This window comes from Grus americana, chromosome 1 (genome assembly GCF_028858705.1).
Source record: "Grus americana isolate bGruAme1 chromosome 1, bGruAme1.mat, whole genome shotgun sequence".
Lineage (NCBI taxonomy): Eukaryota > Metazoa > Chordata > Aves > Gruiformes > Gruidae > Grus > Grus americana.
In genome coordinates this window covers 214,961,084-214,984,489 of record NC_072852.1, presented here as the reverse complement: position 1 = coordinate 214,984,489, position 23,406 = coordinate 214,961,084, and the positions used below count along the sequence as shown (strand labels likewise).

At 41.8% G+C, this 23,406-nt stretch overlaps 1 protein-coding gene across 2 annotated transcripts in view; it reads right to left on the bottom strand.

Annotated features, from left to right (window-relative positions):
- The window catches only part of TENM4 (teneurin transmembrane protein 4), a 622,246-nt gene that overhangs the window by 270,973 nt on the left and 327,867 nt on the right, over window positions 1–23,406 (bottom strand). The window contains exon 6 of one of the 2 annotated variants that reach the window (XM_054803243.1): window positions 740–949. The exons of the other annotated variant lie outside the window; for it this stretch is intronic. Within the exon in view, the coding sequence (XP_054659218.1) occupies window positions 740–949 (210 nt within the window). The remainder of the gene's footprint in view (window positions 1–739; window positions 950–23,406) is intronic. 2 annotated transcript variants of the gene reach the window in all.

The window sequence follows — 23,406 nt, the reverse complement described above, 5'->3', positions numbered from 1 at the left end:
GTGCTGCTGCCTCAAATACTTACCCTGAGGGCATCTCTCAGCACCTCTGAGGGAGATGTGGACGCAGACACCCTCCTCTGGCCTCTGAGACTGAGCACACAGTGCTGATGCCACTGTCACAACTCACAAGGAAACTCTGGGGTTTCAGCATTCCCCTTCCATCCACACTCCTCTTCGGAGACAGGTTTCTGACAGCGGTGGGAGCCTAAGGGCCGCTCTCAGCTGCAGGGGCCCACGGCACTTCGAGCCCACCTGGCCGCCCCCCTGAGCCCTGCACCCAGCCAGCCCCCAGGCTGCACCTTGCTGCCCTCACAGAGAAGGGGGATTTTTTGGTGAGGTTTTTTTCAGCCACGAGGAAAAAAAAAAGAAAAAAAAAAAGCCTCAAACAAAACAAAAATCCCCCCCCCAAAAAAAAAAAAAAAAAAAAAAAGGGAAGAGGCTCCAAACTTCACCTCACATGAAGTGTCTGAGCTCTGCCCAGGTACCAGCGTGGGTGGCTCATCCATTACCACAGCCACCCAGCAACACACAGAGCAGCCACCACAAACCTTTCCTGCAGTTTTCAACCTTTACGAGGTATTCCCCCCTCTCCCCCCATCTTTTATCCCCCTCCCCAATTTATTTATTTTTAATCAAAATTCCCAAACCAACCCAAAGGGCACATTCGCACCCCCAGCCAAACTCCATCCCCGCGCACGGCTATCAGACGAGCAAGAAAAGTAGATAGAGAGTCACTCACCGTTGGCGGCGACACAGAGGTTTCCAGAGCCACTTTTAACTAAGAATGAATTAGGGACAAACTCTTCCTCAGAGTCAGAGTCCGCGGCCGGCTGGGCCGCGCCGTTGCCCAGCAACCGCCCCGGGCCCTCATTGGCCGGCGGCGAGAGGGGAGGGGAGGGGGACTGCTCGGGGGGGGTGGAGGAGGCGGACGAACAACGCAGGGGAGGACCTGCGGGCCACAAACACACACGCACACACAGAAAAGGGAGAAAGAAAAAAAAAAGAAGAAAAAGACATAAAATAAACAAAAAATGACAAAAGACAGACAGAGAGACAAAAAAGTTGAGCCGGGGCACGAGGGAAGGCCGCCCCCCCCCTCCCGTCCCCGTCCCCAAAGGGGTGGCCCTGCCTGAGGGGCGGCCGACTGCACGTATCTGCCCGCCGGCTGCTCTGAGGGGACTCCTGGCCGCTGTCCCTCGGGTGGTAGCCGTCCCCTAAAACCCTCATCCCCCCAGGTTTTTTTAAGGTTTTGGCATCAGAGGGAGCCCCTGGTGCGAGAGATGCTTCGTACCACAAAGCGGGCGCAAACTGTCACCGAGGCCAAGTGTGAATGCCGGGCTGCGTTGTACTAAAGGAAAAGTTTTTTCCCGACGTACTGTGAGGTAAATTATTCCAGATTTCATCTGAAAAGGGTATAGTCCATTTGGGGGTTGGGTTTAACCATTCCCTTACCAAGTTTATAAGGCAAACGGTCTGAAACTTGCCTCACGTGGGCAGAAAGTGGAGGAGAGAGCAGGGCATCGCTATGTGGTGGTGAAGCATGTCAGCGAACTAATGCACCGATACAGGGCAGAAGTAAAGCTCCGTGCAGGCAGTGTCATTTCATTGATTAAACCACGAGAAATGCAGCAAATTAGGTTCTTAGATAATATTTTTACATCAAGCTGCGCCCAATCAAGGAAGAGCTACTGACTGCGAGGAAATGGGATCAAGTATGTGGAGGTTAAGGAGATCCAATTCAAAAAGCATACTGTAGGTAATTAATGGTTATCAGGGTCGATTCCAATCAGATTTTTGAACAAAACTGGGAAATCAGAAACCCCAAACTGGTGAAAAAGCTATCAGGCAAAAGTGGAGGTCAGATACGTGCAGTACATCAATAAAAACAGGGTGAACATATATACACAGACATATAATAGGTTAAAATACAGGACAATGCATTTAAACATGAACTTTTCCCCTTGATACATTTGATCTGAAAGTCATAATGATTAATCTCCCACATTTTCCCAAATTCTGAACTGTTTGAAAAATCCATCAAAATAAAATAGTAACAGCACAAGAAAATGAGCAAACTTCTTCAAAACCGATCTGTTTCCAAACAAACCCACATTTTGAACATAACATAGCACACAACATAGCTGTACAATATTTCTTACTAAACACAGCATGAACACTTTAGGAAAGGACACAAACCCAAAACAATAAAGTGGGTTTAACATTTAAATCCCCCAAAGCTGTTTCTCCTAAGTCTCTTTCCACCTTGGTCATCAGTTGTTCTCGTGATAAGCCCTTGGATGTCACCTCCCTGGCACATGCAGATCTTATAAATTGCACATTATAGGCAGAGCAGAAATGGTGGCGTCGGATGCAAAGCCTGGGAACCAGGGAGAATATAAGAGTGTACCTGTGCTCAGAGACAGGCCGGTGACTGTGGTCACCCAAAGGAGAAGCCAGCCTTGGTAGAGAGCCTGCGCTTTCTGGTATGAGCTGCAGTCTGTGCAGCGTGCAGAGCGAGTGCAGAAGTTGAGAGCCCTGTGTGTTTTGTTACGAGCGGCAGTGGAGTTGTCTGGGTCTCGTTCTTTCTGACAACCCTCCAGACAGAGAAGTTCCTCCTTTAGGAATGCAGCTTTTAAAGAATCTGCAGCCCACTTCACACTCCCTGACCCTTTTTACGGTGCCAAGGCTATAACCTTCTTGTAACTACCCATAGGAGCTGGAGAGAGACAGCAAGAAAGGGAGCATGTGCAAGTGGATGAGTGCTGCTTTCCCTCTCACAGACCCTGACATGCAAATGGAGATTCAGCTCTGATGTTCTCTTGAAGGAGCAAAGTCTACTCTGCGTCATCCTCTTTGTTGCAATGGAGATTTGATGAGCCTTGACATGTAGTAAAGTTTAAATCATGACTTTGATTTGCTATGCATTTGTTACAAAACAGGATGATACGGATTTCTAATGCTGTGTAGTCAGAGCCTGAATTCTGGCGTGATGGATGAGTGAAATAGAAAAAAAAAAAGTGTTAAACCTATGTCTTCCTATAGTTTTTCAGTGTACTCTGTAATTGGAGGATACGTTTTTCCAGCCATTGAGAGAGACAAACTAGATTAAAGAAATTATTTCAAACCTCTGACTCATTTACGCAAAGACTAGTAAAAATGCATAAAAAGGTTAATGGTGTGACTACTCCGACAAAAAAAAATTGTGTGGTAAATGACAGTAGACCCCCAATCTCTCTGTGTTTCGGTCACACAGCACACTTGGCATATCTATAACATGAAGTCTGCAGTCTGGACATAAAGACCAGGAGCAGAATGAGCTGAATTTGGAATCGTAATCCTAAAAGCAAAATGTCAGCTCTTTTGTCAGCCCACATCAGAAACTTTCTGCCATTTCCACATGGCTGCAGGCTGGGTTTTTTGGTATGGGCTTTCCCTATCTCACAATATTGCAGTTTTGGCAAGGATAAAAGAAAAACCATGAATAACACCTAAAACCTCTATAATGAAAACTTTGATTTTTAATCAACTGCACCATTGCAGAGTGCACACAAGAATTTCCCATGGGCTTTCACGGTCGTTACATGCACGTCCAGCCGTGCATGAGCTGACCTTTACCAGGGCAGGTTCCCTAGGAATCGTGCACAGTAACTGCCCTACTGAGGGCTGTGCTGCTGTGAGGGGCACTGGCACATACCACTGTGTTCCCCGGGAAATTCCCTTTTGGGCACGCTCTATTGGGGTGGAAGCAACAGGAGATTCTCCAAGCTAATGGGTGGAAGGTGTGCACTAATCAGCTGTGCTGACAACATTGACTTAAAACGCGTGGGGAGCAAAGCGGTACCTTCCTTTGCAACCTGTCAGCAACTCTGTAGGACAAGGGTGTCTTTAGTTGTGGATCCTTTAAGAGAATTGCCTGCTTTTCTCTGGACACAAAACCAAAAATTAAATCTGACCTTTTCACAAAAAAATAAACTGAGAGACGAAAGATACAAGTCCGTATACTTCTCAGACAAGTATATCATCAAATTTACTGCAACTGCAGGTCCAAGTAAAACAAGCAGGATTCGGCCCATAAACTTTCATTCCAGCTGCCAGAGCAAAATTTCTAATTGATTAGTACAAAATGAATTCGCAGCAATACTGGGTTGCTATGGAACCTGAGCAAGTAGGCCAAGTCACTTTGCGGTATGTGCTGTTTCTCCTTCAAAAATACAAAACAGAAGGACTAGATAACACATTCATTATGCACACTCTTGCAATTTGAAAGCTAACTCAAAGAAAAACAAAACGGATTCCAAGTATGGGCCCCTTGGCATCAATTTGTAACAATCTCATATATCCGCTTGCAGTGAACAGTCAAAATTATGTTCTTTGGACTTGAGGCAGGAATAATATAAGTTGAATGTCTTTGTATGAGTGATACGTTACTTGCACATATTCAGAGGAAAACAGAACATAAACTTCTATTTTATCTATGTGCCAGTATTTCAGATTAAGATTAAAAAAAATCAGGGGAAGATATGTTACAGTCTCTGGTAGATTTATGAAAGTACTTAGGAAACACAAACTTTGGAAATAGGTTAACACAAAGAATCTGTTTCCCAACTTAGCTAAGGAACTCTGCAAAATTCAGGCAACCGTTTTAAATTTAGGGATGAGACAGACCAGAGCAGACTCTAAATAGGGGAAAGTAAGAAAAACAATAAACATGCCTTCAGTTTATGCTACACATTTGGCTGTAATATTTCAAAATACTATGTGTTTCTAGAGTTAGCCTGTCTCTTGCAGGATTTGGCCTTCAGAGATCAAGAGCTGATTTAAAACGGGTGTATTCATGTTGGTGTGAATAGAAGGAGTGCCAGGAATACAGAACACTCGAGGAGATACTTTGAAATGAAGGACAGTAAATTGTTTTGTAGACTGTACTCAGTGGATTATACTCATATGTTTACAGTTTGTCCCAAAAGAGGTGAAAAAGAGTGGATATACAAATGCTGACTTTTCACAAAACTGATACCACAAGGCAACGGGATTTAATAGTGCTCGATATACTCAGAATGGTATTATCTGCAATCAATAAATCATTAATATCAGCTTTTTTTCTCATAGTACTTTCTTCTATGAAGCTTCAGCCAAGAATCTTTAAGAGCTTTACAAGCATTGAGTATGTAAGCTTTGAAATACTGTTGTCAGGATCTGTTATCAGATTGGCTAATAAAATTAAAATTTATACAACCTTAAAATATGCAAGTTTCTAGCAATGGTACCGGTGCACCAGTAATGGTAAGCACCATTGCAAACAGAAGACGTCACAATACAGCTTTAAAATGTCGGGCACGGGTATGTATTGTGGATTCGTAGGAAGGCTGTGTAAATGATAGCGGAGTGTATTCTGTAGTGTGCTGGCTAGGTTTATTATCCTGTCAAAAGAAAGGGAGTGTAAACAGATGCACTTCCTTTTTTTGTCTTTCCCTCACTTTGCACAGTGGTTTTGAGTGATTTTTATTGACATCGAAACTAAATCTTATTGATCTATATTAAAACTGTAGCTAGTCTTGCACTGGAGAAAACCATGACCTGCTTACACAATGGAAACATTTAGGCACCTCTGTCTGATAAAAGAAATTAATTAATAAATAAATCTAAAACTCAGGCAATTTCATCCCACGCTGTATCTGATTGACTAAAACCCCACAAGCATGAAGCAGTACTGCAGGGCTAAGATCTTTTTATGTGAAAGATCCATATTTGAAAGGTGACAGAGTGGGCACCAGGCCATCCCTGTGCAGCACCTCTGAGATGGATTGCTGACACACGGGACAAGGTGGGAAGGGCAGTGCCCTGCCTGCCTGGCAGCGTTCGATTCCCCCCGGAATGTAAAAGGCAGTGATTTGCTCCACTAGTATTTCAGGGCATCGGAGATCCTGCTGGGTTGAGGAGGGGAGTGGGACAATATCTGGCATTTTGCTTTTTGAGGTGAAGGGGAACATATTATTTGAAGACAAGCCTTGATTATCACATGGTAAAAGACTGCTTTCTTAGCATCCAGGAGCCTTGCTCCCTCAGAGATGGAGAAAAGGATTTTTCCTAAGGGACAAACAGCATTCATGCCTTTCTTATGGCAGCATATCGTGCCTTTCCTGTGGATAGCGTAAAACACCTCTGGAAAAAGAGCAAGCTGAACTAGCTGTCTGGCAAAACATGTCCGTGAATCATAGGACTAAGGAATTGCGCAGATTTATTGCTGTTCTTTAACAATAGGTGGTCACAACATTCTTAGTTCAACAGGGAATATATATCTTGTGTTTAGAATTGATTAAAAAAGCAGTCTTGGAAAACTACTCTTAGTTATTTATATTTCCTGAATTTCCACCTGCACTTATGTTTATTTTATTTAATTTAATTTAGCGTGTTTGATTTATAGCTATGGAGCCAGAGGGGAGAATAAATGAAATAAAGGGGACAAATGAATATCATCTTAACAAGAAAAACCTGGGCAGCTGCCATGTCACCAAAATTAAGAAATGAATAGTTGGGCCTCGAAAATTAGAAATAATCGCATGCCCTGTATGAAGACTGGCATATTGGGAAAAAAGGGCCATGCAAGGTTAAGGAGGAATGAATAAATTCACTTGGACTGAAGTGGAGTATGAAGAACATATGTTACATGGACTTTACCAGCCTTGGGGGTGATTGTATTACTCCTCCAAATTGTGTTTTTTCCCTCCTCTGTGCTATGAAAAGACGCAATGATTTTCTTTATCCATTTGCCAGGATGGTGTATTTCTATCAAAGAAGTCACAAAGTCGCTGTCAGCAGGAATTCGGGAGCGTTCTTGTTTGTACAGGCCAGACCTTCCTCTGAGTGGAGAATGTCTAGAACAGCTGTGGCTCTGGGAGAGACGATGTAAAACCACCCCAACTCTATGCCCGTTATCTGCCTCTGTCCCAGCACAGATCATGTACTGAGCATTTGGGCCTTATGCAATTGTTCCCCAAATGAAGCAGAAGTTAGAAAGGGACAAGACATAATCCAGACCTCAGATCTCCTTTCCCCCAGCTCCTGAGGTTACCAACCTGACCCAAAACAGCAGAAAACAATTATCCATTGAGCAAGATGGAGAGGAGCAGGGAGGAAATTGTTCCCTTCTGAAATGCAGTTCCTCGGGGGCTTGGGGTACTCTGGAGCAGCACAGCCGCACTTACAATTTTTTGCCAACACAAGAAAATAATACGGCAGATTTTCAGAAAATTACACGGGCAATTGCCTGAGCCGGATACTCAGCTTGCTCATTTGTAGGCACAACAGTAGAAACAGATTGTGCAAGTTAGCTACATGATTTTCTGAAACATCAGTCTTCAAGACTGAGATTGTGCTGTTATTCAAAAGCACAAACAGGTAATGTAATTTCCAAATATATGGGAGATTGCTTGTATCTCTTTCAAAATCAAAGAAGTAAGGATCAAGAAAGAAAGAGTCTCTTCTGATAGAGGCAATATAAACAGTCCTAATCACCACAGAATATTTATATCGTTCCTTGTGAAATATTTACGCAAGTAATTCACATTATCTAAAATTTTAAGGAAAATACAAGCCCCTAATTATGGATCAGCATTACAAAAGCTTGTGCAGCTTTACTCAAACCAAACTTGTAAAAGAATAATGTAATCAGTAGGAAGGCTGATGAGCTGCCCGTGAAATGGCCTCTCTCAATCTGACACTAATGCTCTATCTGATCCAAAACACCCAATATAAAGTATGAAGTTCCCTGCAAATGATTACATGCAAATCTCCTAAAAGGTCCATTTTCCTTTATTTGAACACCAAACTGTAGGCTTTGTAGAAATTGCTTTCTCTAAGCTCAATGCTAACAAAAAGCTTTACACTAGCCTTGCAAAACTTTTCCTCGTACGCTTGGCCAAGGCAAAGCACCCTTCCATATTCCTGTTACCCTAGCAGGGGAGAGTTACTGTAGACAAGCCATTGCAAGGCTTTTTCACCTGCTCCAGCAAATAACATTTACACAAATATCTTGCAGGGTGGTTGGCACTAATTTTCTAAAATTGACTTCTGAAGTAATGCCAGAGGAGTCAAAACTGCAGAACGCTAGAAACCAACCAAAATTACACAATATTAGAGCCTGCTTACCAGGGAGCAAAACTAATTCATCCTACAACCAAAGCACAAAAAAATCCACAAGTTCAGCTCATGATCAGTGATACATTTTGGGACCTTCATGGCTAGTGGGGATGGGTTTTACATACACTGTATGTACAACAATACATGGTGAGGCAAACTGTGCTGTTAAGGAATAGAGTATGTATTCCCCTCTGTTAGCCTTATCTTCCAGGGGCCACTTATTCTGTCTCCAATTTGAGTCGGAGTGTCTTATTTCTCTTCATTGATTATATGGAGCCTTGGGTGATGCTAACTCACGTTCGGAAGTGAAAGTGGCACAAACCCTGGGCTTAACGTCTAGAATCTGCCTGAAGAGAAGGCAATCTCATTGATATGTTCTTGGCGGTGATATTTCAGTTTGCTCTGTAATACCTAAGGCCCTGTCATATGTGCAGAGTTAAGACTTCCCTTCCAAGCTCATAGACAAAGGTGCTGTATAGTAGCGATGGAAGCGGAGACTAAATGCGTAGGCAGCTGGAGATAAAAGTTGCAGTGAAGGAGAACTTTGAAGCAATGATATTTTATGCTTCTCTTGGGAAGAAACAGTCTGCCTGTGTAAGTACAGTCCAAGAAAAACATACGGCTGCAGATCTCTGGAGCGTGACAAAGGGGTATCAAAGTTATACTGCAGTGAGAATCCAACCCGTCTACCCGTAAGCTCTCTGGGGAGGAAATTTGGGGTGAAAAGAATGTTGCCTGAATAAAGAGAGTGTATCTGTTCCTATTTTTGTTAAAATTATTGTTGGCTTTGGATTTCTGCGCTGCATAAAGGTAATGAATTTACTTGTTTAGCCTCTTACTGGGACAATTTCCTCCTGATCCCACTCTTTATCCCCATTAGGGTTGAATGCTTGCATCCCTAAAATTGTATGGAAGTAATTTTCCAGTGACTGTTATTTCTTATATTCTAGCCAATCTCCCGTAATTTTGGGAAGACCTTTTTTTCCAGTGCAGGATTTCAAACAAAGCAGACAGCCTCCCTTCAACTTTTAAGAGACGGTTCAGAAGATCATTCTTTTTCTTCAGCTGAGAAAAGAGATCAAGACAATCTAGTGCTAAAAGACTCTTCTTAGATGGACTTCTGAAGGGATCTGATTAAGAAGAAAGGTTATTTTCCATAGCAGTTTCTTTCAGCTAGCCCTGGGGCTCTGGACTTGGAAACAGTAGAAAGCGTAAGACTTCTGCAGAACGGGGAGCAGGATGACCGCACCGGAATGATGCTGAGCCTGAGTTAATGTGCTCTAGACACAAGCAGCAGGGCACAGTTCCATGCCAAAGGGACTGCACCCCACACTAGCACCTCTGTGCAGCGCTGTGCTGCAGATGTGCCTGCCTGCAGGACCCCCAGTCTGTGTCTCTGCACCAGGTTGATGGTGGGTGTAATTCCTTTCCCTTTGACTGAGACACACCTGCCTTGTAACCTGAGGAAGAATTCTTCAGACCCATCTGGTCTGATCCTTATGTGTTGGACTCTCATGCTCCCCCAGGAATGCATTTGAATCTTGCACATACACTGTGTCTGGCACAGCTCATTAAAAAATCAGACCTATCCTGCGTCTTCCAGTAATTTTGATCTTTTTTTGTCTATTTATTCTAGAGGCTTTTCGAGACATGGGCTGCTTCTCCTTGTGTGCATGTGAAGCTAGCAAAACAGCTGGACCTTGATGTTGTGTTTGGCCATTAGGTGTTCTTGCAATGCAAGAGTAGGGAGGTTGTTTGTGCTCAAGTAGCTGTAATTATTGTGGAGGAGAGCTGTTCACAATGTTCTGCAGGCAGTGAGAGGCTGAGAGTGTCCCTTTACTACAATCTGAAGGCAGGACAAGTGCTATGTTTCCAGGGAGGTTGAAGTTAAGACCGCACACTTACTGAAAAACCTGCAAAGAAGATGTGCAGTCCTCACTGCTCTAATCCAAAGTTTCCCCTTATAAACCTGCACTTCAGCTTCATTTTCCTAGAAAACTTCCTGAATTCTTGCTAAGGCAAAGAGCCAAAATATAGCTATGCTTCTGTAGGTGATGCTCTTCTCTCCTGGGAAAGATTGCCAGTCAATGATATTGCCCAAGAAGGTAATGCAGGAACATGACATTATTATGCTAGAAAAAAAATAGTGTTTGACAAAAAATTCTGATTTTCTTTATATTTGTTTCAGACCTAGAGCAACATTAGCAAGTAAAGAGCAATGGTTATCTGCAAGACAAAAGGAAATCAGTAGAGACAAAGTTTCAGGTTATTGAATGGCATTTCCAGTCCTAAAATGGGAACAATTTTTTTCCTTCAAAATAACTGTATGTCTTTCAACAGACCACAAGCCTACTTTCAAATGCAATAGCAAGACTTGAGAAAATTTCAGAGACGTAACTGATGTTATTGTTTATTTCTCCAAAGCCTTGATTAAGATCTTTAAAGCTGCAATTTGAATACCTTAATCATTGCTGTCTTCTGCCCTATAAGAAAAAAATCTTTACCTTGACTTTTGTTCAGTTCCCTGCTCAGTGAAAACTCTGAAAATTTTCAAGTCACTATACAAAGAAAAGTCCAAAATAAGAGAGATTTTTCCAGATAGAGGGAAGGTAATGATAATTCAAAACACATAAGAGGCACATGTGGATTATTTGTAAAAAAAACCAAAATCCTTGTAGTTTGGAGAAGGATTCACAGTAGTGTGGGCTGTAGGCAGTAGAGCTAAATACAGGGAGAAGTACAACTATTACTGTACAACTAATAGGTAATTATTTTTCTCAGTCCAAGGGGTTTGCTCCAAAACTAACATGTAACAGGTAGTTTCACATGCTAGTGATGAAATATTCCCTGCTTTTCTAAATGCAATGGTTTTGATGGTGATAAAATGCTAACACGGGAGCAGAGTATCCTTAGGTTTTGACAAGCAGCCCTTGTTGGTTATCTTGTCCATCTCTGAGGGTGTTATTCACTATAACATAGAAGTCCCTTCTATAACGAGTCTAATTTTAAATTCCCCATCAGTTAGGCTGGGCAGCCTGATCCAAACTCCTAGAGGTCTAACAACGCCCATTCTCAGATGTGCTGATGTTGTACTGCACTGACGACTCTTCGGTAGGCTGGTGAACAGACTAAGTACATAGTGGTCTCTTTTATCTCTAATTTTGATGATTACCTGCCTGACTTGTTTGACAAGCTTGACCTTCTGTACACTATTCAATATTTTATATGGCTATTTTCGTTCTTACAATTCTTTTCGAACTAAAGGCCCTGATCTGCAAGCACCGTGCAGACCCAGCTGCCTTTCATCAGGTTGCTATAAAGTCCGCATGTGTGTCGGCCAAATGACTAGAGTGGAGAAGCTCTTACTAAACAGCCCTCGAGGCACTTCTGCAGATGTTACAGCGGTTCCACCATGCTTTAATGAGCAACTCTGGCTTCAGTTTTGCCCTAACTTTTACCTTTTGGCTATCTGCACACATTCATATGAGTTACATTTTCCCCATACTCTTTTAAAGATTGTGCAGCACCTGCGTGCACAGAGAACAGGCTCTTTTTCTTTCCTGGACAATTTTTTGAGTGATGCTTGTAATTTAAAAAAACAAAACAAAAAACCCCAAACACAACAAAAAACCATGTTAATCTAAAACCCAGTTTTCCACAATGCTGTATTATAATTTTCATGGGAGAACTACATGCAAACAATCTTGTACATATGAAACTTCCCAGCAGTATTACAGTGTTTTCTTGTCCTACATCCAGAAAAATACAGTAGCCATGTTATTTCTCTGGGCTGTTTCTTCAGCTTACGGCGTACTTCCTCCGTGATGTCACATCCTGTATAGCGATCATTTTAGTGAAGATAATAGTATGAACTTAGCTCCTACTTGAACTCTAAAGTGTGCCTTTATCACAACCTTATAAAAACGCTTGGAAAATTTATTTACCAATAAGTTCTGAAGGTTTTCACTGAATTACCTGGAAAAATTCAAAGGCCGACTTGAAAGAAATGCTAAAAATTATTTGGAAAACTTTAAACAAACATAACAGCTACTGCTTGTCAGCGAGAAGTAAGAGAAAATAAGCAAGGATTTTTGTGTTAGGGTAATTACCCAGGCCTTCCATTTCTTCACTTAGTGTATTTATTTAGGCACTGTAATTAAGCCATTTAATTGTTCAGTATCCTTTAAGAACTGACCTTGATGTGTAAGGTAAAATTCTATTAGAACAAGATAGGAAAGAATAACTAAAATGAACTTGAAAAGTCTAGAAGTAGAAAAAGCTTTTCAAAATGTGTGACTTTTTGGTTCTATATATGTTCATAAATTGTTAAATATCACAGGAGACAGCAAAATGAATGTAAATGATGCTGGGGGGATTCCTGAAGTCCCAGATGGTCAACAGACTTCATCACTTCTAGAGGATACCCAGTCGTCTACATTTCTCTGCTCACTAAGTGTCTTGCTACTTAACCTGCTGGTTCCCTGATTTTTTAAGAATATTATCAGAGGGAGAAACCTGTCTCTTGCCCAACCTTGCTAGAGTGTACATTGAGATGAAGAGCTCTCTTAAATGTTCAGAAGGCCTAAAAGTAGCTAATCCCACCCAAACTGAATACAGCCTAGAATCGAGGTTTCCCGCTTCTTGGGGAGAGGGTCCAATTCCTAAATTATTTCAGAAGGGATGGGTGTTGTCATCACACCCCCATCCTCAGAAGATGGCTAGAAAGACTGACACTCGAAGGCATCCTATTGGTTTCACTGGAAGAGTTAAGAGATTCATGTAGGAGAACACATGGGAGACACCCAAGCTTCCTGAGCTGTCAAGGTGGGAAGGGATTCCATGTGGTAGGTTGAGTAGAACTTCTTCTGCTCATCTTCAGGGCCATCTGCCTCCTTTCACTTCCACTTCCACACACAAAGCATGAAAAACAAAATTTAGGTGGCTTTTCTGTATAGACTGGATTTCTCCCAATATGTTTGGGACCATATGTCCCACCTTGCACAAGGTTATGTGTGATGGAGTATGCGTAGAAGTCATAATTTGCAGACCTCAGTCCTTAGAGCAAAGAACCAATATTCACCTTTCTTTACTTAAAGTGAAATGCTGAAGTCACTGAGTGTTGAGGCCCTGACAGCAAGCAGATCAGGATATTTTGGTTACATTGGAGCTTGATTTTTTCATAGGTGCAGAGAACCCAGAGCTCATGGTGATGACAGTAAGTGGATTTTGGTGTATGTCTGTTTATATAATCAAAGCAAACAAATAAAATCATGCTTAAGAGACAATGCTCGAAATTGCTAACACACATCATCATAAACGTGGGTTAGTTCCAAATAGATCTTAAATGGTCAAAAGTCACCTGCACGCAGACTTTATACAGAAAGAATGAGTTGTATTTTTAGTGTTATTGGCTGAAAAAAACTGCTGTCTATCCCTGTGCCTTTGGGCACAAACAAACCCACCACGTGCCCATGGGAAAACAACACACATTTGGAGATGCTTTAAGAAAAACAAAAGCTCATTGCTCCCTGCCATAGGCTCTGCGTATACAGAAGCTACAGTAAAACTCATTGACGTTTGGGATTCTAGCAACGGAGAGGTAAAGGTGCTGTTGACAAACTGGTTTGCATCTGAAGGTTCCTGAAGGTGTTCCTTATCTAAGGCTATTTCAAAGGCAGTTCTGGTTGGACCTGTCTGCTGTTCCACAATAACTGTACTGTCTCCTGGGTTTTTTTTTCCTTTTTTTCTTTCCTTTTTTTCCTTTTCATTTTCTTTTATGCTGAAGCTGATGCAAAGATAGATGTGAAAAGGCATGACATTTCCTTTTTGGTACCTGCTTGTGATTTTTATTATGCATGTCCCCGAGGTAGCTAAACCAGCACCTGGCACTATTTGAATATTCTGGCCTTCCCGTCAATGAAAGCAGAGGCTCTGGAATCTGGGAGCAACAGAGCTACTTCATAATCAAAGTGGTCGTTTTGGTGTGAACATTAAAAGTCCTGACACACACACACACAAAAAAGGGTTCTGGTAGCCATTATTCCATGCCATTTACCCTGCAAAAATATATACACTCGTACAAGCTCTGTTATAAACGCTAAGCAATTTCTCTGAACTTGCACTTAGCTGTGAAGTCTGCTGCTTCTATTTCAGATTTGAAGAAAGCTTGTCTACGTTTTCGGAGTATATCACATCTAATAAAAGATACTACCTGTGCCTATAAGCATTTTCTTAACTAAGTCCTCAGATTATCACACCTACAAAAATACGCCACTAGGCTGATATTTCAAGGTCTCAAATGGCATACAGATGCTTGCTGGCTCATTTTGAGAAATAGTTTTCTACTACAATATCAGTTTTATAACTGTATTGGTAACAGTTATAATCATTTAAAGCTCTTCGGGTAGTAAAGCACCAAACAGATTTCTCTACATCCTCCCACTTTTGGTGGGGGAAACATTCACATCAAGTAATAAAAGGATGTGAAAACCCGATGCGAATGACATCAGATAACCCTATTATTTAAAATACAAGAAAATCTGCCACAAAGTCTCCAACAGCACAGATAAAAAGAGAAGGTCAGCAACCTGAATGTGTCCATTTATGGAACAATCTATACTTTGTACACAGATTTAATTTTCGACCTTTGTTGTACTGTAAGACTGATGCCATCCATGTGACCATAGGCGACAGAAGCAAAAGTTGTTTGGACTTCTTTGAACAAATGGAGAACCGAAGGCTGAAAACACAAAAAGCACAGCAGCACTGGAAGTTAAATCTGCTGTGAACAGAGTTGGGGAGACCACCGGGAGCTGCTAGAGAAAGCTTACAGGATATGGGGAAGAGACAAAAAGATGGGAGAGTTTTGTATGGCACTGCAAAATATGATGTACAGAAAGGGAATTGATGAAATAATGGTGGTGAACTTGGCCATTGGACTCACAGGATGGGAAGGAATAGCATCTGCAAATGATTTTCCCTTTGGTTTACTTAGTAAAACATACGTATGCTCAGAAAATGTATCATGGGGGAAAAAATGTTCAGCTGCTGTAACTTGTGAGCTAAGTCAGGTAGAAGAATAGAGATTGGTCTGTGGCTCAAAATCTCCACAGCAACAGGCATATCTGCTGCTTTTGTTAATGCTAGTTGGAAAATGGAAGGGGCAACGTTTTATTCAGAGAAAGCAGTTGTGTCTGATTATACAGTAATACTAGTTGAAAGCTCAAACAGGCATGGATTTTCCCTAACTGTGAAAACAACTCTTTAAGTCATTAAGTTCTGCAGTTCCTCAAGAAATAGGTATATTTAAAATAATTTCAGACCTGCATGGCCAGCCATTGTAAAAATTATTGCTGATTGTTGTAAAATACAAATAATTCAAGGTCTGCTTTTGCTGTGGGCAAAGGCCAGTTGGAGGAACAGGAAAGGTTTTACGATGTATTCCATTCTTCCTTCTTACTTGCTGTTGCTGTGATGCTGTGGCATCAGCCAAGAGATGGAACAATGAATATCTTCTTTACACTTTCCATTTTATCCTTCCCAATGGTACAGAGTGGCTGTTAAACTGTGTAATGGAAAACTGGACTGGAAGAGCGATTTCTCTACCCACCACTGGTGGAATTGGAATTACAGTTCTTGGAGCAGTACTTCTCAAACCATTACATTTTCCCAGTCTCATTTGATCATTAATTCAGTAGGCTCTTTCACCCCAGACAGTACTAAAATCCATACAGAAATGATCCATCTAGCAACTTGCACGTTGCTGTACGGGCAGGAATTACTCCCTTCAGATCCCTGGCAGGTGATAAGCACATGCCCTTGAGCATGAGGGCTTTTTTTGCAAATCCCGGTTGCATTACGCAAATCTCTAGAACTGTTTAGAACGTTTTCTGAAAAACAGCATCTTCTTCTGCCACCTGTTCGCCAAGGCCTTAGGAGTCACTGGAAAGAAACCTCAAATTCCAAACTCAATTTCCAAAGCTGTCCCAGCAGCGCAATGCTTTGTGTTCGCACATCACGTTTTATCTGACAAACGGTTTGACAAAAGCAAGTTTGCTTCTTAGAGGACAAAACGGATGGGCAGTAAAGCTACCAGGCCAGAATCTTCTGGTGGATCTGATAAGAGCACAACACATCCCTCGATTCCCACCACAGGGCTCTATCCACTTGATCATCCCGTTTGCTTAAGAAACTTCAGTATTATTAGAAAGAGTGGCATCGAGACTGAAAAGAAAACAAATGAAACCAATCTACCCCTCACACCTTGGGGTTTAATGGGAATCTGTAATGAACAGACGTGTTTTGTGAGAGGTCTTTTCTAGTAAAACCTGCCTTCATCTCAAAAGGGACCAGAACTAGAGTGAAATGAACACTAATAATATGAGCTTATCGGCTATTCTGTAAAATCCTATTTATAAGCTTATGGATGCTAATTAACTGTCTTGCAATGTCAGGTAGAGTTGTACATTATTCCCAAACGAAAGAGCGTGGAAAGTGTTAAAGAAGATGCCACACTGATTAATGTCTAAGCCAGGTGTTTTGTATACGCAGACTCTTCCTGTCTGACAACTTTTTCCTATTATTTTGCCTTTTTATGTAAGGCTCCTGTGAACTCTCTCAACAGCCATTTTTGTCCTTTCTTAAAAGACCACAACTCGGTGAGCCTCTGAGATTGTCCCAGAGTCTGAACTTGGCAGAAATCAAGCAGAAGCCACTATGAATAATAAAGTGGAATGAGTGCATTTATGACTGACCTTTGAAAAAAGATATTATCTGGTAACAGTGGTAAAAAAAAAAAAATCTGGCCTTTATGAAAAGACTTGCAGGTAGAAAAGTTCGCTGTAAGAAATACATATGTATTTATAAGCAGCCTGACAGAAATGTGTAGCTACGATATCAGATTGATGGAATAGGCTTAGAAATGGTCTGTGAGACACTCAGAAGGAGATGGAGACACAGACAGCTGGCTTCAGGCAGGTCAGCTCTGGAAACGAAAAAGCCACGTGGATACAAGTGGGATGCTGCCTCGTAGCCACCTTCCCGTGGTGTGTCCCCGAGCTAAAAAGCAATCCTTGGCTCTTTAGAATTGCCGACAACTAAAGAGATTCACCAGCGCAGAGCAGTGCCATCACAAAACCCTGATGTGCTGTTGCATGATGCATATAAGCCCTCAGGCTTTTCAGGTCTCTAGAGAACTACAGATCAAGCTGAGATTCAGATCCTTCAAGGTCTTCCTACGCACTTTGCTGGGTAAGGGCTTGGCAAGGAGGTGGCTTTCTGAAATTCTCAGTTTGAGGTCCACCAGTGACAAGCGTCAGCATCTGAGCTTTGCTTGCCATGTGCAAAATGTGTATCATACCTCCTCAGAGCTGATGACCTAGGGTCATTTTCCACATGGACCAATCTTACTGATTTTAATTGAATTACTAATAGCATAAGGCACTGTTTGATAAGACTGAAAGAGGGGGTTGGAAATCACTGTGTCCCAGATCCCGTTGGTGTGTTCACGCAGAGGTATGTTTATTCTGTGAACAAGCCCACTGATATCAATGTGCATCCCTGTAGAATAACTTTTTGCCCAGTCTGATTAAGAGGAAAAAAATACAAACGGCTTCTTTGGATGAGAAAAGTTGCATAGAAGTATGGCATTATTTTATACCCTTTCTTATTACTATATTAAACCCCACATCATTCTTCAGGGGAGATGAAGCACACCAGTGCTCAACATGACTGTAGGTTACAATCACCCATGTCATTCTCTCAGACAGATGGCTTTTCCGTGGTATATTCTAGACAGCCGAAATATCAGGAGAGTAATTTATCTCTAAATTATGGCTGTTAGTAATTAATCCTCTTTTGCTCTGGACTTGAACGACCTTTATAAAGAAGCAGTTTAAATTAAAAAAAAAAAAAAAAAGAAAAAAAGAAGGGAAGAAATGAACCATCCGTCCACAAACAAATACAGTTTTGTCTTAAACTTGCAGTAAGAACTATGAAAAGACTCAAAAACCCCACAGCAGACTCAAAATATACCCCAGAAGATGTATGCTAACTGACTTCTGCTGTATTTAAGGATAAAAAACTTTCCCGTAGTGGCAGTGGGAAGCCTGTGACCTATCCAAGGCTTGCCAAAGCCAGGTCATCTCTGTGATAAACTGCTCAGTCCTGCATTTCCATCTTGCAAAGTTTCCTGATGAAGTGAGAAAGAAAATGTCCGGCCTCTGTAGATATGGTGTTTCTTAAAACCTTGATCAAAATCAAATGTCTCCCTCCCTTTATTAGGAACGTTAAACAGAAGCAGCTGTGCTAGGGACATGGACGCTGTCAGTGTGACCTTCAGAACTGGTACCTGCTCACTGGTAATTACATAGCGATAGCTGTTGATCATATAGAAAGTGAATCCAACACCTTGTAGGAAATACCTTTGAGGAAACAGTCATGATGAAATGCTGCCCTGCTTTATTTTTGTGAGTGAATGCTAGCATTCATAAAAATAAACGACTACCATGACAGATAAGAAACAGACATCGTTTTTGCGCAGATTTTGTGCAGACTATTTCGGGTGAGACATCTCTGCCTGTTTGTGTGATTGTCTTACTTGCACATTTTTGGCTTGGACCTTTCCTTTTGTTAAAAAAGAGAGGAGAGACCTTTCTGAAACTGTCCCAAATGTGTGGAGAAGGGCAACCTGCTAACTTATTTTTTTAAAAAAAGACATAGGAGAATAAGTAGAATGGTTTGTGATGAAACCATCCCTGTGTTTGAGCTGCCATGTTTTTTTGGTGGTAGGCAATTTGGGTAAGTGAACAAGGCAAAGAACAGGGGCCTGGTGAGTCCAGCTGGGAAGGTTAAATAGGGAAAAATGTTCTTTGCAATATTAATTTTTTTCTCATCTGAAAATCTGGGAGCTTATCTAAAGAACAGTGGCAACTTCTTGTTCAGATACAGCAATCTCTTCTGTCTCAGATTCGTTATATGTGATTTTAAGCTCTAATTGACACTGCCTTATCTATGTTATTCTTAGAAACCAGAAGTTAATCCATAAGAGCTACAAGTTTATCTTTCTCCTTTCTAGCCACATCTCAACTCAAAAAAGCCCATGCCATCACCCTGTGTTGCCTCGTTTATCAAATGAGGCAGCTAATCCTTCTGGAAGAACATAATGTGAGATATGCAGGGCAGGACACCCACATTCCTAGGGCTCTTTATGGGAAGGGGGGCACTGGGTGCCCATACTGTGTCCCTGTGGTTCCTAGGAGGTTTGGTTGGGTGGTTGGGACAACCGAATGCTAACGCAGCATGAAGGAACAGCCTGGTAGACCTGAACTCCCTCCAGATCCCCATCTGAAAGCCTGTGCGTAGGGAGGATGACCTGTCCATGGGGACTCAGAAGACTAAGATGTCCTCCCCTAGTCCATCACTGTCTCATCATACCCTGTCGTGTTGTGTGAATTAACGCAAATCATCAGTTTTCAGAGTTGTCAGCTCAGCACCCGTTGCACGTACTGCACAGAGAAAGCCCATCCTGCTTCTCTCCCATCAGCCGGCATATTCAAACCTGAGTCAAACGTCCATATGGTAAATGATTCTATTAGGTGTAAAGGTTCCCTTGGAGAACTGAGACCTGTGTTTATTTGCAGAACAGGTGAGGTCTGCTAGTGGGGTTAAATGAGGGAATGGGATGTTTGCAGGAAAATATTTAAATAGTTCTGGTTCAGTGAGTGCAGATTCCTAGTAAGCACTGTAACAGAGGGGAAAAAAGAGTACTGGAAAGTTAAGTGCTTGGCCAGGTTTAGGCATGAATTTAACCCCCTGTAACAATTGCTTTCTTAAGGAGTTGTTTGGCTTTCTAAGCATAAATACGGAGTGAAACGAGTTTCCCACTTACTTGAAGAGAATGGTCACTTCTGAATTTTCTCGTACAAACTCTTTGGGGGTTTTTTTGGTCATGAAGCAACAAAACCAAACAGCTCACAGAGAGGTTGTGGAGGCCCCATCCCTGGAAGTGTTCAAGGCCAGGTTGGATGAGGCTTTGGGCAACGTGGGCTAGTGGAGGGTGTCCCTGCCCATGGCAGGGGGGTTGGAACCAGATGATCTCTGAGGTCCCTTCCAATCCAAACCGTTCAATGATTCTGTGATTCTATGATGTGAATATATACACCTAATGCATTCAAAGCTTAGAACAAGTCTCCACGTATGAAAGGACCAATTCAAATATCTCAAACCAATTTTTTCCCAACACTCAGAGTTTTCCAGTTCAATTATGTCACAGAATGTGATGTTTTAGTCTTCAGACAAACCTATTGAAATACTCTGTGGTGACCCACTGAAGAAGTGGAGTCATCTAGAGAAATGGTTAAAAAGCATGCGTGGGGAAAACTGCTCTATTGGCGTGGTGGGGAATATGTGAACTTCAGCATAAGCCAAGTCCTGAAGCACAAAAAGTGCTTTAAGATCAGTGAGTTGGACAATGTTGTTGATCCCTGGAGCAAAGAGGAAGGGTTTGAAAGAGCAACAACTATATGAATGGCCCAAACATGAATACTAAGTTGATGGTTCAGAGAATCAGAGGCATTAGGAATGGAAAAGACCTACAGGGTGAACCGTGATTATTCTGCTTCGATGCCCTGTCTCAAACTGGACACAGACTTCTTTGACCTAAATGTAGATTTTAATATGTGCCTTGTAAAGTCAGTTTGATTTAGGGTACTGAGTCAATCTCTTGTAGAGGGAATATTAAACTGCAAAGCATGAACAAGGATTTCAATAACAAAAAGGGATTTTTGGTCTGTTTTTTTGTTTGTTTCCCCATGCCTTGCCTTGCCTACCCTTCCCTGTTTTTGTTTTTCTCTTTAATGGGTTTTGAACACCAGCATGTTTTAAACTACCTACAAAGCCAAAAAAAAAAAAAAAAAATCTCTTCCGGAAGGGAAACATTTTCTTTTCACGGTGTTTGAAAGAGGTGCATACATTGCAGGGATTTACACCAAACAAATATCTGCTAAACAAAACTAGCTGTTTCACCAACTGAATGCAGAACCCAGGTCCTTTCCCCCAGGAAATGGTTTTTAGTGGTAGAAATAGTGAGGTATGTAAAAAAAAGGTGAGATCTTACAAGAACAGGAAATTGCTCCAAGTCATCCTTATGGAATCACGGACAGACGGGAGGAAAAAAGTGCAGGAGCATGTGAAGAAAATTTCTGAGAAATTTCAGCTTGTGGCCACATGTAACACTCATAAGCTCAATATGTGGCTATATTATGCGTGCTGATTTACACAACCTGCAGGAGAACTTACATCTGAAACAGAGCAGGAAAACAACGCTTATCCCAACATTTTCTTGTATGGCATTTCAAGACAACCAACTTGCACAGTTAGAAATTTCAAGAGAAGTCATGAGAGCCATCGCTATGCGTGAGACAGTGCTAGCAATTTATTCACAAGAGGTCCAGCGTTGTTTCTGTTGCCTTTCAGAAATCCCGTGAAGCCAGCTGTCATTCTGATTATGGAGACCGACCTCTGATCAAAGTTTCCCTCAGCTTTTCTCCTTTTTTGACAAGCGCCCAGGCTCTGCGTGCTGGGCTTCAACCTTTCTTCCAACTCTATTACTTTCTGTCAAGGTTTGCAGGCAGCATGAAGAAGACAAGCCACCGCCTTCTTGACTGGCCGCAGTTCAACATGCTCGGAAATGAAAGCACAAGATAAGAGCAAAAGTACAATGCTGGAGAGTCAGCCTGAATGAATGGCCATCCTAGCTGCACACTTGAATGAGAAAGAAATGAAATAAAATCCTAAAACAGAACACAGAAAATTTTTATGCTGAGGGTGGTGAAACACTGGCACAGGTTGCCCAGAGAGGTGGTAGATGCCCCATCCATGAAACATTCAAGGTCACGCTGGATGGGGCTCTGAGCAACCTGATCTAGTTGAAGATGTCCCTGCTCATTGCAGGAGGGTTGCACTAGATGCTCTTTAAAGGTCCCTTCCAACCCAAACCATTCTATGATTTCCATGTTTCTCAAGATCCTGATTGTGTTATGGTAGCTGCATTCTTCCTGCCAGGTGTCCTCTCTTTCCTTCCTAGCCCGGCTTAGCATTGCTTCCTAAACAGACTGATTCCACCCGTGGATCCTAAGGCTGAGTACTCTCCCCGTTCTTCTCAGAGTCTCAGGCTAAATATGTCAATAAATGTATTGACATAGTCTTTGCAATAAGACCTAGGCTTGGTCTGCACGTGCACCAAACCCATCAGAAGCAGTTTAGTCATGGACCTCTGTTTTACTGTGGTTTAACTGGTTAGCCTCAGCACCGCGGGACGTGGCTGCGTGGCTTTGAAGTTTCCAACAGACGTGCATGGGGCTGGCAGAGAGCTGGGGTTGCATGAGCTTGTGCAGTAACCCAGTGGAATGTATTTACTATCTCTGAACCTGTTTAGATTTTCTTTGGATGGGAGCCCTTTGAGTGGGAAGGAGACTTGGAAAAGATACTAATTAGAAACTTGCTAAACAACCTAACAGATGACAAATGTCTCCAGCATTGAAAACTAGAGGTGAAAAAGACCATTTGCATCTTGTTTACCTCTTCCTACCTGAGATCGGCTGTGACTCTATCCTCATATATTTTCAGGTACTTTACTCTGATAGGCTTTAAATTACTCAAGTGATAAGGTCTGTGCATCATGCAATATGCTGTACAGTAATTGCAGTATTTTTTGCATGAACATTTATATTCTAGATAGACTGATAATAAGACTATTAGTGATGTAGCTGAGGGGGTAGAACACTACTCACTTTTTATCAGGCTAGCCTTTAGTCAGATGGAACTGTAATTCTCATTAACAAAAGCAACAGAATGCTGTACACAAGGTAGTTAAATACTGCCATAAAAGAAAGCATCTATCCGAATGCTCCTGCAATGTATACCAAAAGATGTTTCTGCCACCGTGGCTAATTTCTAACAAAGGCTGGACTGATTGCTGAAGAAGTTCGCCTCGCCTTGAAAATCATCTGCATAAAAAGTCAAGCTTCAGGGGAGCAGCAGGAGAGACTGCATCAAAAGTATTCAAAACCAGGAATAAGGTCTATCCAAGTATTTTCTTTTGTGTGCTAAAGATATTTCAGTAGTATTTGCACTTCAGCCATACTGGCCAGTCGGTAGAGATTTTTGCAAAAAATTGCTGTTCTTTGATACTCTGATGAGAATCATAAAAATGTCTTTAACATAATTCAGGCTTCAAACCTTTTCTGAGAACTTGCTCTAGTTCTGGTG